We start from the raw sequence: 15,823 nt of genomic DNA on the forward strand, positions 1-15,823 counted from the left end.
GTGCCAGTGGGGACAGGGATCTGCAGCAGGGAGCAGAGTGCCAGTGGGGACAGTTCTGTAGCTGGGGGCAGGGGAGAGGGAACATGGTGCTGGGAGGGCAGGGGACAGAGTTCTGATGCAGGGTGCCAGTGGGGGCAGAGAATCCTCTGTGCCCACCTTCTCCCAGGATTCCCCCTCACCAGAGGAGGGAAGCCCTGTCGTACGCCTTCTCCGGGCCCAACTCCCCACTCCCACAGAGCAGGGACGCCTGCGCACATGCCCCCTCGGGGCCTACCACCCCTCGCGGAGCAGGGAAGCCCCCGTCTCATGCCCCCTCTGGGCCCGACTCCCCCCTCCCGCGAAGCAGGGAAGCCTGCTCATGTGCCCCTCAGGGCCAACCCCCCTCCCGCCGAGCAGGGAAACCCCCATCATGCGCTCCATCCAGGCCCGACTCCCCCCTCCCACAGAGAAGGGAAGTCCCAGCACGCACCTCTGGAGACTCACCCGGTAAGTTCCTGGAACGCCACAGACTTGGGGCAAGGAAGCAGCCAGAGCATTTCCAGAAACCCCGGAAGTGACGCGCAGCTGCAGGACTTCCGTCCACCCTGCGGGAAGCTGCTACTACCTCCATTGTCGCTCAAGGTAGGTAGTGGGACTTCTTGGGGGTGTGGGGAAATAGGGGGCCCAGAACGCTTTGCGATCAACTGGTTGAGGCCTCGCGATCGACCAGCCGATCGCGATCGACTGGTTGGTGACCACGAATGTAGACAGATGTCCGGAGGTTGGTGGCCTGGATGGGGATATGGTTGCCATCAATAGCTCCCTGCAGCCCATGTCGGCAAAGCCAGTGATGAAGGCGTCCATGTCACTGCGATGGATGACCCTGCACAGTAGGATGGTGTTGATGGCCTGCATCACTTGTAGAAGGAGACAGACAGACAAACAAACAAACAAACGAACAGAGGATCAGAGGATGGCCAGAGCCCTTGGGAGGTCCCCAAGTCCAACCCTCGTCCCCCTCACACCAGGAACAACCCTTTTTCTTACCCCATCCCCCGGCAGGGCTTAGTGAAGGCAGGACTAAAAAAATCTCCCAGGGAGAGGGCTTCCACCCCCACCATACACCTCTTCCCTTTTCCTAGGGTATCCTATTCCAGCAGTCCACCCCCCTCCTGGTACAGTAGCCCAAGAGCGCTATACCTGCATGAGGATAGCCCTGACATTTGATCTTCCCATGCTGAAATGGTTCCTGACAGATCGGTAGCTGTTCAGCATGGCGAGCTTCCACAGGTCTATGGCAATCCGCTTCTCGAGGGGGGGTGGGTCTCATGTAAATGTCCCATTACCTAAGGGCAGGGGTGAGCCACGCACAAAGCTCCAGAAAAGTGGCCTTCCTCATGCAGAAGTTGTGGAGCCACTGCTGGTCACCCCACCACTGGTCAGAACTGGTGTCCAGACACCAGAAGCAGCTGTGCACAGTGTGCAGGGAAGGGCGGGCAGAATCCAGCCGCATGAACCACTCCTGCAGAGAGCCGGGGAGGATCTCCAAGTGGAGCAGGGGGTTGGGTTCCTTCAGGGCCTGGGAGGCAGCCTGCAGAAATTGCTGCATGAGCTGCAGCACAAACTGCAATAGCCATCAACTACTCAGAGGCAGCTCTGGCTCCATATCTGGCAAGCTGAGGGGTCTGCAAGGGTAACCGCAGCAGGCAAAATAAAAGGCTTTGCTGTCCCTTGAGGAGGTAGGCAAAGGAAAAAAAGCTGAGACACGGCTGTACAGTGGGGGGTCTCTTTAAGCATGATAAAACTCCACCATGAAAATCCATAGGACTAAAACCTGGATATATGGGTTCCTGAGCAACTGTTGTATTTACACTGACATCCAATAAATCTGCCAAGGCGATGATTAATGGGCTTGGAGCCTTGTGGGGCCATGTACCACTGGATATTCAACAGGGGCCCTAGAGTTGTCTTATGTTTGCTATTTAAGGCCTAAGGAAAATAGCTGCAGGTTGTCTCTGTAACAAAAGTGGATCCTTGACTTGCTCCAGCCCTGTCCCAACCTGACTTTTTCCTTTCCTGATTCCAGATAATCTGGTTCTGACTCTTGGGACTGACTCTGGTTTGAACCCAGTGGATCAGGCATTTGGCCTCTGATCCACTTCTGATCCAGCTCTGATATGACCTTTGCCTCTAGCATCTGGCTTCAGATTCTGGTTCTCACCCCGCAATTTCCACATTCCTTCTTGTCCTAAGGCATATCTGACTGCCAATGCCAGAATTCCTGCCAGAGGCTGTTGAACTCATCTTTTATAGCAAATTTCTCATACAATTTCTTGCGCACAATAAAAATCATACTCTCCATTCAAATTAATGCCATTTAATTCACACATACTCTAAACAGACCAGATAACTCATTGCTATATTTATACAATTCCCACAGTAAAACCACATTCTCTGATTTAACCAAGGACACCAGCCATGAGTGTAAAAGGATGGCCACCAAACAGATAAACTGCATTTCCTAAATGGCTGTATGCCTAAATTCATAATATCCTTACAGATATGCGGTGCGCCAACTTGTGGCCATGCCTATATTACAGAGAGTCTGGGCTGCAGGAAAGACAAGCCTTTGTTAACTGGAAGCTTCCTCTTTCATGGACCACCATTTGGAAAGAACCATAAGCAGAATAAGGCAGCTTTAAGAATACTTTGAATTGTGAAGACCCAACCGTGTAAAGACTAATACAAGTAGGTAACTATTTAAGTGGTTCCACTGAAATAAATGGGAATATTTACTTGAGCAAGGTTCATCTTATGCATAAATCTTTGCAGAATAACCCCCATCTTTCTTTGTGTTCTGACTTTTATAATCAATATCTTACTTACTTACTCAGCCCCCAAAAGAACAAATCATTTCTAAGTCCAAAGTCCTCTTAAAACTAAGTACATCTTTTAAGCAGCCCTTTTACTCAATATTTACCTTCTGAGGATAACATTCACCAAAACGAAAAAGATCTGCTAGCAAGTAAAAGAGCAAATAAAAGCCATTCAAACCTATTGTACACCACAGCCAGACTATCAGTGTATTGCCTTTCCTGGTATGTGAATTTCTACTCTCTTATCCAGTGTGCTATCGGACATAGTACTAAAGGCAAGCATTTCAAACAAAACTTAGTTGGTTGGAACTACTGAGTTTTGGGACAAATTCCTGATTCGTGTACATTGTCAGTTTTCACCAGCTGAGAATGTACCCCTCTACCTTTTATTTTGTTAGCCTGTTTGTCTTTTGGCAATGGTCATCATTGATCTTTGCTTTATACATGGATTATATTGGCTAATTTACAGCTAATTATAGATATTAAAACTAGCTCATATAAGAATTTTCCCCAATGGGCAAGCTGGGTTCAAAGTGGGGAAGAGAGGAGGGAAGAAAACAATGAAAATCTACTCATTTGAAACATCTGGAAAAATGGAGTGGTGGGTGGGGAGCGAGAGAAATGAAATTTCTAGAAAAAAATTACTAGTGGAGGATAAAGTGTGAGAGGAAGTTTAAAAAAGAAAAAAAAAGGGCGGGGGGAATCTCCCCCGAAAGAGTGAATGGAAGCATTTGAAACATGTTTATTAATTTTGTATTGAAATTATAAAAATTCCAGAAGAAAAATGAACAACTTTTTTTAATTCTTACACAAAAGTTTGACTTGATATTACAGACAGTAACAAATGTGTCTTTTTTAAAACCTAGTGAACCTTTTCATTTCCAATGCCTGCTGTTTTGTTTATAACAGTACCAGCAGTAGTTGTACTCATCACTATGTTAATAAAGAGAATGTGAAATAAAAAGGAAATAAATTATTATCTTTTGAAATATTGCACATTAGTTTAATGTGAAATGTGACATATAAAACAGAACAGAAATGAGCCTGTGCACTTTTTGGGTTTCTTTTTTGGCTTCCTGATTTTGCTGGAGAATTTCTTTAAAGAGCAGATGTATGTGTGGGAGTTTTGTCCGTTCTCAAGTGAAAAGGTAGCCAATCTTTAACAAAGTCGTATTTGTACGTGTTTAAACTGAATACAGTAAATTACCAAAAACAAAGAGTTTTGAGCAGTCTGCCCAAAGAACATTTCCCCTTTCAATTGGTTGGGTTTATTCTTGGTATTTGCCATATCATCACTTCTACTCATTGTTCCATCATATACAGATGGGTAGGAAAGACTTAAGTTTCTAATGGTAGCAAATCAAACAAATACCCTGTCTTCCAAAAAAGCCAAAGTCTTTCTATTCTTCCATTCCCACTGAAAAATTTAAAAATAAAATAAAAACAAAAATGAACATCTGCCCCATAGTTTCAAAAATATTTGTGCCCTTTTTGTTCTACGCAGTTTACCTTTAAAGAAGATCTGTCACTCTGGACTGTCCAATGTGCAACTCCTCATATTCTCCATAAAAATGTGAGTCGTTTGGGGCCTCCAATTTTTCACATATTTCCAGAGGATGAAGAAGTCTGAAGCTCCATGTGACACTGACCCACATATATGTCATAGTAATATTATTATTATATGATTATGGCATAATTATGATATATTTTTACAAGATAAGTCATGTGAGGTGTCATTGGAAAAGTTATGATCTGCTGAATATGATTATCCTATTTGTATGCAAATATCATTTTTGTAACTACTTATGAATATTGACTAGGATTCTGTATTTCAAACGGGCTTACTCTGGAAAACATTCATAGCCTGCCATTCAGGCACAACAATTAGGAAGTCAGCTGGGGCTGATGGCTCATCAGCAAAGACAATTGTAGAATAGCTTAACCTTCCTTTGGGCATTTTGGCCAGCTGGTAAGCAATAGCTGCTCTAACACTGCAAGGGCATGTGACTAGATCACATGTCTCTGGACTCCATCTTGGGATGTCAATATTTTCCACAAACCAGTCTGGGAACCAAATTTTGAGCAAAGGGTTTCTGCCATATGCTAAAGCTATATAAGGCAGGCACTGAAATACTCTGTTATTCAGGTCAGGCCTATATTAAAAGGGAATGTCAAATCAAGATACACAATTCTAGCTATGTTAATTATGTAGCTGGAGTCAATGTATCTTATTTCGAGTTTCACTGCCGTCCCCACAGTCTTAATTAGATTTGCTAAACTGAACTGTGGAATATTGATCGTGGCAACGTCGATCTTCCATTTAGTGAAGACATGGCTCCACTCTCCTTATGAGAACATTCCTGAGGACTGGGGAAGCACTAGATCCAGGCTAAAGAGATTTCTAGCCTGTGAATGGAAGTTGGGGATTCCAAACTGTAAAGCTTTATATCGATGGATATCCGCTTCCGCGGATATTCATGGCTCATTTTTGCAGCTACAGATGCAGATACAAATTTTGTATTCATACAGGGCTCTGGTTATTCGTCTGGAATTGGAAGAGGAATTAAGTCTCATACAAAACTCTCTCCAGGATCCATCATCCCAGAGAAAGGGCGAAATTTATAACAGGGGAAGGGATTGGTGCCAAAGCCCAGAGAGAGAAGTTGTGACACATGCCCTCAACCTGGGCTTGCTGGGTTGTACTTCGTGCTCTAGCCTCTGGCACTTGTGTAGTGGGGGTAGCGCCGGCTCCTGGCCGTAGGGGTTGCCAGGTGTCGGGTTTTGAACCAGAGAGTCCAGGATTTGAGCTTTCTGTCCGGGAAACAAATTGAGAAAATATAAATGTCCGGTATTGTCTAAATAAGATGCCAAGTCGATTGTGACGTACTGTCAAGCATGTCCCTTACTTCGTGTGAAACCATCTGGCAACCCCACCTGGCCAGCGCATCTGTTCCAGAGCCGGCAGGGTAAGCGAGGGGGCTTGGCTATTATTGACCCGCCCGCCTCCCCAAAGCCTCTCGCCCTATTGGCTGGATTGGAAATTCCACCCATAATCTCCTCCAATCGGAGTTTTGTTTTCGTTGCCCGGCGACCGTTTCCAAGCAGTGCCGGCTCCCTTCCTGCTACCTCGGGGCCCGCAGCGTTGCCAGGCGCCCAGGACGCTGCCGGCTGCGCGGGGCCATGGCGGGGTCGCGGGACGTGGCCGGGCTGCGCCTCTGCCCGCCCGAGCTGCTCTTCGTGGACGCGGTGCCCGGGGGCCGGTACCGGGCGCTGCTGAGCGTCCAGAACCTGCAGCCCGGGAGCCGCCGCCTCCAGCTGCTGCCGCCGCGCTGCGCCCAGGTGAGGGGCGGGGAGGCGGCTCCCCTCCCCCCCCCCGTGCTCCGCGGCCTTTGGCTGCCCCCGCCCAGTCCTGCCGCGTCCTGGGTCATGGGAGAACCAGGGCCCGGCGGGGGATTCGCTTCGCCCAGGCCGCCGGGGCGGGGCAGGTTGCGGGGCGCTGGTGTCATGTGGCTTTCCCCGCTCGCTGGTCTAGGGGTGGCAGCGTGTGATGCCGGGAGTCTGAGGGGGGGTGTGTCACGTGCCACAATTTCTGGCTCCCACTTTCCCCGTCTCCTGCACCGGGGTGTGGAGGTTTTTTTGGGGTGTGTGTTAAGGTAGCAAGTTGAGATGGTTGGGGCACTCCCCTCACAATGTACTTACAGCCACGGCGACGTTTCTGTTTTACACGTGGACACAAATACATTACACGTAGTCCTGTGGCATCTTCGAGGCTAACAAAAATATATATATGGTCTCATGAGTTTTCAGGGGGCAAAACCCACTTCTTCAGGCTGTGATAATTTTGTCATCTGAAGAAACATTCTACAGAGGTAAATTGCAGTGTTATTGTGTATAAAAGCCTGATGGTTCTGTTTTTTTCGTTCTTTGTTCCTTTTGTAAAGGAGAAAATGTAGGGGCTGTAGTAAACAAACATTTAATGATTCCAAAACACGAGAACTAATGTAAAGTATGGTAAACAGTATTTTGAAATAACTTTTATTGTGTACTTTAAAGACTAACAAGATGGTTAGTCTTTAAAGTCTTTAAAGTGCTACATAGTCCTGTATTTTGTTTCAGCTACACCAGACTAACAGGGCTACATTTCTATTACTATTTTATTGTGTATATATTTTAAACACAAGCTATTAGGAGGAGGAAAAAATTGATCATTATACCCTCTTTTCTTCCCCATTGTCACTATTACACATATTGGTCAAATTTTCAAACTAAATTTGTACTTTTGAATTTTGATATGAATGTTTGTGCATATTGCCCTTTAATCTTATTCTAGAGAGTTTTTTCAGGCCCCCTTCCCCCCAGATTTTAAAACTTCTCTGCAAAGATGGGATCCGGGCAAAAAGGACACCTTGACATCAATATTCCCCTATTCCAGGAAGGTCCTGGGAGCAGCTGCTGGATGGAGCAACATGGTGGGAGGAGCATCTGCAAGGCTGTCCCTGCCAGTAGGCAAAACATGCAGCTGCATAGGGCACCACATTTCATGGTGTTCTATGCAGCCAGATGCTGCCTGTAGCCGCTGGCTGCCCCCATTCCATGGCTTCCCTGCTCCCGGTCAGTGCGGGTCTGGCAACCGTCTGCCCCAGCCACCCCTCCAAGGCTCAGTGTCCAGCCCTGGCTAATCAGAAAAGGCAAGTGGCCATCATGGGCTGGAGGACTGAGCAGGGGACAGACATGCAGTGGGTGGTTAGAGAGAAGCAGCACTTTCCCCTTAACAGCGCTGCTTCTCTCTGGCTGGCTGTGTCTCTGTCTGTTGCTCCTTCGACTTAGTCCTCTCTCTTGGCCCTGCTCCAGGTTGCCAACTCTCCCAAACTGGATGAACCGGACATCACTACAGTAAATGCGGTTTGATCCAGGAGAGTTGGCAGCTGCTTTCCCTCACAGCTTCGGCCCCCTGGAGAATGGGGGTTACCAGTACTGGGCTATCTAGGGCACCAGCTCTGGTTGGGATGGCCTTAGGCACCTGAACACATGCTGCTGGCTGTGTATGCTCTGCTAATTAGCTGGGCAGTAGTGCAATGTCTCCTGCACTGCTGCTCAAGTGTGCAGCTTACAGGGAACACAGGCACTTGAGGAGGGCAGGGTGGGGGTTGGGGCAGAGAAGAGGTGGGTTGGAGGTGGGGACTTGGGAAAATGGGTGGGGTAAGGGCAAAGCCTGGGGTGGAGTGGGGGGGGGGGGGGCGGGTAGAGTACTCCTGGGCCTGGAGGAAGCCAGTGCCTATGATGTCATCCAGATATGAATCTTTGTGTCACAGGTTTGAAAACCATGTAAGTGAGGTAATGTTTCAGAGCAGGCGGAGATCTAAGTTCTATAGAATACTTTTCCTTTTTTTAATATGTGGAGGGTGGCTGCTTATGTACATCTACTCTTTGCCAAGTTGTCAAGTTGCTTCCTTCGCTTTTGAGGTCCATGGAAAAAATTGGCAGGACTCATACTTGCTCTAGTCTGGACTGGACAGAGACATTGTTTCTTTCAAAGAAAATCCCATTTTTTTCCTGATATCCTGCATCTCTTTTCTTCAGAGAGTAGATTGGCCCTGCATAAATGTATCAATTGTTTTAGTTGTTTATTCTTTCTCATCACTATTGTTTCCAAACACCTCAGTTATTAAGCTGTTTATCCTCACAACAGCACAGTGAGTCAGGGAAGTGTTGCTACTGCCATTTTTCAGATGGGAAGCTGAGTCACTGCGATTGAGAGACTTGGACAAGCTCAGATGGTATGTTTGAAGCAAAACAGTGAATTCAGTTAGTTATCCAGTGTCCTGTTTCACAACTTTACTTACAGGCCTTCCCTCTCCTTCATCTGCTAACATGGTTTCTCCAATGTTATCAGGATGAAGTGGGGTGGGCTATTCAGTTTTTGAGCAACCAATCTTTTCACCATCATTCTGTGAGGTTACAGCTAATATTTATTTAGGCATCCACGCTAGACAGGCATCTAACTCCATATTTAGGTATCTGAAGCTCCTAAATAAGTGGCCTGATTTTTGGAGATTTTGAGCACCTATTCCCCCATTTAAAATTAGTTACCATCACTTTCTGGAGGAAGTAAATAGGGAAAAGTGATTTACTTGCTCCCATAACACAAGAACTAGAAGTCACCAAATGAAATTAATAGGTAGCAGATGTAAAACAAACAAAAGGAAGTATTTCTTCTCACAATGAACAGTCAGCCTGTGAGACTCCTTGCCAGAGGATGTTGTGAAGACCAGGAATTTAACAGGGTTCAAAAAAGAACTAGATAAATTCATGGAGGATAGATCCATTAATGGCTATTAGCCAGGATGTGTAGGAATGGTTTTCCTGCTCTCTGTTTGTCAGAAGTTGGGAATGGGCAACAGGGGGTGGATCACTTGATGATTCCTTGTTCTGTTCATTCCCTCTGGGGCACCTGGCATTGGCCACTGGTGAAAGATAGGATATTGGGCTAGGTGGACTTTTGATCTGATTCAGTATGGCCGTTCTTATGTACTTCAGCTAGGAGAATTGATGACCTCCATAATGCTGGCTATTCTTATATAATCTTTCACAACAATACGGTACTTTTCCATCCATAGTCTAATTTTTCCCATAGGGTATTCATACTATTCCTCTTTATTTTGCTCCAAGTCTTCACCCCTTTAACTGCTTGATTTACTGAGGATGCCAGATTACACAAGCACTAAGGCCATGTTTACACTAAACAGAAGATCATTGCTGCCTCGAAAGATCTTCTGGAGTTTGATTTAGCGAGTCTAGTTAAGAATTAGAAGCTTAAAAACCATCTCCCTGAGAGCACTGGCTCCCACCTACTCCCTCGCCCCATGCATTCCCGGGGCTGCAGAGGATCCTGGGGCCAGGGCTTTCCCCATCTCTTCTGCCAGGGATCACGGTTGGGATGCTGGGGCTTCTTTGATCCTGTCTGCCTGGTGCTTCTGCAATAGAGCACAAGCACTGGATCTTTCTTGCCCTGCATCTTCTGATGGAGATGGCGCTGGTGAACCTGGGGGTTTCCCCTGCTGTCCCAGGGCTTCTGTTAGGGGATGAGTTTGGAGGGTGCTGGGACTTCCTTCACGCTATGGCTTCTGCTGGGGGACAGGTTGGGGGTGCTGCTGGGAAATGGGGTCAGCATGCAGGCACTTCCCCCATATGGTGACCAGTACTTTGGGCTTCTGCTTCCTGGCTGTGGATTTTTTTTTTCTAGCCCTCCAGTTGTCTGGAGCTAACCCACCATTGAATTCAGCTATAAGATTTATGATGATTTAGCTGATTGGAAAGACCAAGACAGGCCCCCTTTTGTGAGAGGAAGAGTGGCCACTCTTGGCTGCGTATATAATACATCCTTCCCTAAAATTGGCAAAGTTACTACTGGAGCTCAGTTCACTCTTTCACTAGGAAATATTGGCTTGACTTGGAGGCTATGTTGAGTGCTCATTTTAAGAGAGTAGTGCTTGAATATTTACTTAATTAGTACTTCTCAATTCTATTAATGGGTTTTGTCATATGCTAAGTTTTCTAAAGTGGAGATCCATAGAGGCATTTCATAAAAGAGAATGAAAGATTTTTCATCCATAACTGGAGTCCCTGTGAATATATCATTTGCAAATTCATATTGGAATTGTTTGTTTTATGCCTAATGTTTTGCTTGTGTTCTGGGAAGAATGAAGGACTGAGGTAAGGGGCAAGGATGCATTTTATATATTAAGTTCTGTATGGTAATTGGTCTCTGCCTCCCCTCTCCTCCATGACTTTTACTATTATCAATGGTGTGTGACAGAAGGGACAATTTTCTGAGTCAGTCCACTTGGAAAATGAAGGCACTGTTACATAACCTTTTTTAGTCAGGTATTTGAGCTTTTAATATATGCATGACCAAGTAATGCCATCTATGGAAATTTAGCACAAAAAGCCTTTTTCTACACATGTCATAGAGGATTGTTTAGGAAACATTTGTTTTGCCCTTTTACATGGTGAAGGTGCCTGGCTGTTTAATTTAAATGGTGTCTAATTCTGAGTCTAGCAAAATGCATTGCACGCAGTTCTAAAATTAAGCATGCTTTCATGCTGCAGTCCCTGAAACTTATTAGTCTTAAAATCTCCCGGGGCATACTGTTTAAAGCACAACTTCCCCTAACTTTGTTGATACTGTTATGAAAAAATGTATCAGTATGGAAGAAAATGCTCAGGTAACAGTTAAGTAAAAATGTTATGTGTATGGATTCTTAATATTAGGACTGTCAATTGATGTGTGTTAATGCCTGCAATTAATGCAGGGCAGGATTAACACAATTTTTTTAATGCGGGCATTAATGCTGCACTGCCCCTTTGAAATGCCAGAGTGGCACTTGAAAGGGGCAGCGCAAGGCGGAGCCAGGGATAAGCTAGCGCGCTAGCACTTTAACGGGGCAGCACTGCACAGAGCCCAGGGTCAGCTGGGAATTCCAGCTGATCCCAGGCTCCTAATGCACTGCCCCTTTGAAGTGCTGGTTTTTGCAAAGGGCAGTGAGGCATGGAGCCGGGGTCAGCTGGGGATGCCAGCTGATCCTGGGCTCCCTGATGCTGCCTCTTGGAAATGCCGCTGTAGCGTTTCTAAGGGGTGCAATTAATCATGATTAAAACATTTAATCATGTGAGTAATTGCGGTTGATTTGTTTTTTTAAATATCTTGAGAGCCCTACTTAATATACAAATGAATACAATAAACTTAAAGCAGAGTGAGTTTTTTCCTTTTTAAGATATAAACATTTGGTAATATGAAGCTTTGTACCATCAGCTGTGTGACTTAAAAGATTTAACAGAAACTTATTAGCCAGAGGTTAATGTGATAAGTGAAGGGTAGAGGATACCAGTAGTGTCCAAATACCTTGGTCACAAACCTAGGTGCCCATTTCTACTCCATGAGAATTTCTGTTGGCATTTCTACTGAGTTGTTCAACATGTCCCTTAGTCAGGAGAGTGTGTTCAGGGGAGGGGAGGAAGGTGGGAGTCTTGCTAACTTTTTATATTGACTTCTAACTAATACACATGTAATGCATTTGTAGTCCAAGGAAGAGAGATGTTCCCTTTCCACTAAAAAAGTACTCCTTCATTGTTGATTTTTTGGGGTTTCTCTTCCTTCAGAGGGTATGTCTAGACTACGTTTTTCTTTCGAAAGAAGATATACAAATTTTTTTCCTTCACCTTTCCCCCCACGGAGTGTGTGCTGTGGCTGGCAGGTGAGCTTCTAATCAGGGTTTGAAATCTAGAAGCCTCTGCTCATTGGTTGAGCCTTAATCAGGGGAAGGGGCTATCAGGCAGTCCAGGGCTTTATAAAGGAGATGAAGATTTCCTCGCTAGAAGGCAGCGTTTAATCCTGCTGACATAGCAGGCTGTAGAACTAGTCAGGGCAGTACAGGACAAGGAAGAAAACTGGCCGTATGTAACCTCTAGAGTCGAGAAGAAGAAGATGGTGAACTCAGGTATCCCCCATTCATGTAGAGATAAGTAACCACTTTCAGGCTCTCTCCACAGGCACTGCAATGGAGAATGCTTTGGCAGGGACCTCTCAGGGAAGAAATCAGAAGGAAATTCCATCTACTGGAAGTCATGGGATGCGTAGTCCTAGGGATGGGGGTTCCATGATCACCATCCCCAAAAGAGGAAGATGGGTGGTGGTGGTAGAGGACTCTCTCCTAAGAGGGACTGAGTCATCCATCTTCCGTCCAGACCTGTAATCTTGAGAAGTGTGCTACTTACTGGGAGCTCGCATTCAGGATGTGACCAAGAGTCTTCCAAAACTGATTAAACCTTCAGATCACTACCCCTTCCTGCTTCTCTATGTAGAAACTAACGATATGGCCAAGAATGACCTTGAGTGAGTCACAGCAGATTATGTAGTGCTGGAAAGAAGGATCAAGAATTTGAAGCACAAGTGGTGTTCTTGTCCATCCTTCCAGTTGAAGGAAAAGGTCTAGGTAGGGATTGTCGAATTAAGGAAGTAAATGCATGGTTGCGCAGGTGCTGTTGGAGAGAGGGCTTTTGTTTCTTTGACCATGGGACTTTGTTCCGGGCACAAGGATTGTTAGGAAGAGATGGGATCCATCTAACCAAGAGAGGGAAGAGCATCTTTGTGGGCAGGCTTGCAAACCTAGTGAGGACAGCTTTAAAATAGGTTCGTTGGGGGACAGTGACCAAAGCCTTGAAGTGAGTGAAGGGAGTTGGTTACCAGGAAGAAACAGAAGGAGGAACGAGCAACAAAGGAGGACCCTTTAAGCGAATGGTGAAGGTATGGCAATCAACTGCTATTTAAGGTGTTTGTACACAAATGCAAGAAGCCTGGGAAACAAACAGGAAGAATTAGAAGCCCTGGCCCAGTCAAAGAACTATGATTTGATTGGAATAACAGAGACTTGGTAGGATGACTCGCGTGACTGGAGAACTATCATGGAAGGGTATAAAGTGTTCAGGAAGGGAGGGGAAAGGGGGAGGAGTTGCATTGTATGTAAGAGAGCAGTATGATTGCTTGGAGCTCCAGTTTTTAGAGGGAGAAAAGCCTGTTGAGAGTCTATGGGTTAAGTTTAGAGGTGGAAGCAACAGGGGTGATGTTGTGGTTGGTATCTGCTATAGACCGCCGGATCAGGTGGATGAGTAAACGAGGCTTTCTTCAGACAAAACTGAGAGAAGCTTCCAGATCGCAGTCTCTGGTTCTCAAGGGGGACTATAATCACCCTGACATCTCTTGGGAGACCAATACAGCAGTAAACAGACAATCCAGGAAGTTTTTTGAGAATGTTGGGGATAACTTCTTGGTACAAGTGCTGAAGGAACCAACCAGGGGCCATGCGCAGCTTGACCTGCTGCTCACAAACAGGTTGGAACTAGTTGGGGAAGTAGAGATGAGTGACAACCTGGGAAGCAGTGATCATGAGATGGTAGATTTCAAGATCCTGACCAAAGGAAGAAAAGAGAGTAGCAAAATACACACCCTGGACTTCAGAAAAGCAGACTTTGACTCCCTCAGAGAACAGATGGGCAGGATTCCCTGGGATGCTTACATGAAGGGGAAAGGAATCCAGGAGAGCTGGCAGTATTTTAAAGAAGCCTTATTAAAGGCACAGGAAGAAACCATCCCAATGCGCAGCAAGAAAAGCAAATATGTTAGGCGACCAGATTCGTTTACCGGGGACATCCTTTAAACACAAAAAGGAAGTTTACAAGAAGTGGAAACTTGGGCAGATGACTAGGGAGGAGTATAAATATATTGCTTGAGAATGCAGGGGAATTATCAGGAAGGAGAAAGCGCAATTGGAATTGCAGCTAGCAAGGGATGTGAAGGGTAACAAGAAAGGTTTCTACAGGCATGTTAGCAATAAGAGGGTTATCAGAGGGTGATCAGAGAGGGTGTGGTGCCCTTGCTGAATGAGGGAGGTAACCTAGTGACAGAGGATGTGGGAAAAGCTGAGGTACTCAATGCTTTCTTTGCCTTTGTCTTCACGGACAAGGTCAGCGCTCAGACAAATGCACTAGTCAGTGCAGTATGGGAAGGAGGTAGACAGCCCTTGGTGGGGAAAGAACAAGTTAGGAACTATGTAGAAAAGCTAAACATACACAAATCCATGGGCCCAGATTTAATGCATTCGAGGGTACTGAGGGAGTTGGCAAATGTCATTGCGGAACCTTTGGCCATTATCCTTGAAAACTTGTGAAGATCTGGAGAGATCCCGGATGATTGAAAAAAGGCAAATGTAGTGCCCATCTTTAAAAAAGGGAAGAAGGACAATCTAGGGAACTACAGACCAGTCAGTCTTACTTCAGTCCCCAGAAAAATCATGGAGTGGATCCTCCAGGAATCGATTTTGAAGCACTTGGAAGAGGGGAAAGTGATCAGGAATAGTCCACATGGATTCATGAAGGGCAAGTTGTGCCTTATTAATCTGATTAACTTCTATGATGAGGTAACTGGCTCTATGGATATGGGAAAATCAGTGGCCGTGATATACCTTGACTTTAGCAAAGCTTTTGATACCGTCTCCCACAATATTCTTGCCAGCAAGTTAAGGGAATATGGATTGGATAAATGGACTGTAAAATGAACAGAAAGCTGGCTAGACTCTCAAGCTCAAAGAGTAGTGATCAACAGCTCGATGTAAGGTTTCTAGCGGAGTGCCCCAAATATCAGTTCTAAGGCCGGTTTTGTTCAACATCTTTATTAATGACCTGGATGAGGGGATGGATTACACCGTCAGCAAGTTCGCAGATGACACTAAGTTAGGGGAAGAGGTAGATACGCTGGAGGGCAGGGATAGGGTCCATACTGACCTACACAGATTAGAGGATTGGGCCAAAATAAATCTGATGAGGTTCAACAAGGACAAGTGTAGAGTCTTGCACTTGGGACAGAAGAATCCCAAGCATTGTTACAGTCTGGGGACTGAATGGCTAAGTAGCAGTTCTGCAGAAAAGGACCTGGGGATTACAGTGGATGAGAAGCTGGATATGAGTCAACAGTGTGCCCTTGTAGCCAAGAAGGATAATGGCATATTAGGGTGCATTAGGAAGAGCATTGCCAGCCGATCCAGAGAATTGATTATTCCCCTTTATTCGGTTCTCGTGAGGCCACATCTGGAGTATTGTGTCCAGTTCTGGGCCCCCCACTATAGAAAGAATGTGGACGTATTGGAGAGGGTCCAGAGGAGGGCAACCAAAATGATTAGGGGGCTGGAGCGCGTGACCTATGAGGAGAGACTGAGGGATTTGAGTTTGTTTAGTCTGCAGAAGAGAAGAGTGAGGGGGGATTTGATAGTAGTCTTCAACTTCCTGAAGGGAGGTTCCAAAGAGGACGGAGAAAAGCTGTTCACAGTAGTGATGGAGGGCAGAACAAGGAGCAATTGTCTCAAGTTACATTGGGAGAGGTCTAGGTTGCATATTAGGAAAAACTATTTCACTAGGAG

At 45.8% G+C, this 15,823-nt stretch overlaps 1 protein-coding gene across 5 annotated transcripts in view; it reads left to right on the forward strand.

The window, feature by feature from the left end:
- The first annotated feature begins 5,976 nt into the window (after window positions 1-5,976).
- Window positions 5,977-15,823, forward strand: part of CFAP47 (cilia and flagella associated protein 47) — a 665,273-nt gene continuing 655,426 nt past the window's right edge. For all 5 annotated transcript variants that reach the window (XR_012898421.1, XM_075913261.1, XM_075913262.1 and 2 more), the window contains exon 1: window positions 5,977-6,194. Coding sequence is in view for 4 of the 5 variants with exons in the window: in XM_075913261.1 (XP_075769376.1) it covers window positions 6,036-6,194 (159 nt within the window). In the remaining variant the exon portion in view is untranslated. The remainder of the gene's footprint in view (window positions 6,195-15,823) is intronic.

This window comes from Pelodiscus sinensis, chromosome 1 (genome assembly GCF_049634645.1).
Source record: "Pelodiscus sinensis isolate JC-2024 chromosome 1, ASM4963464v1, whole genome shotgun sequence".
In the NCBI taxonomy this organism is placed as follows: Eukaryota; Metazoa; Chordata; order Testudines; family Trionychidae; genus Pelodiscus; species Pelodiscus sinensis.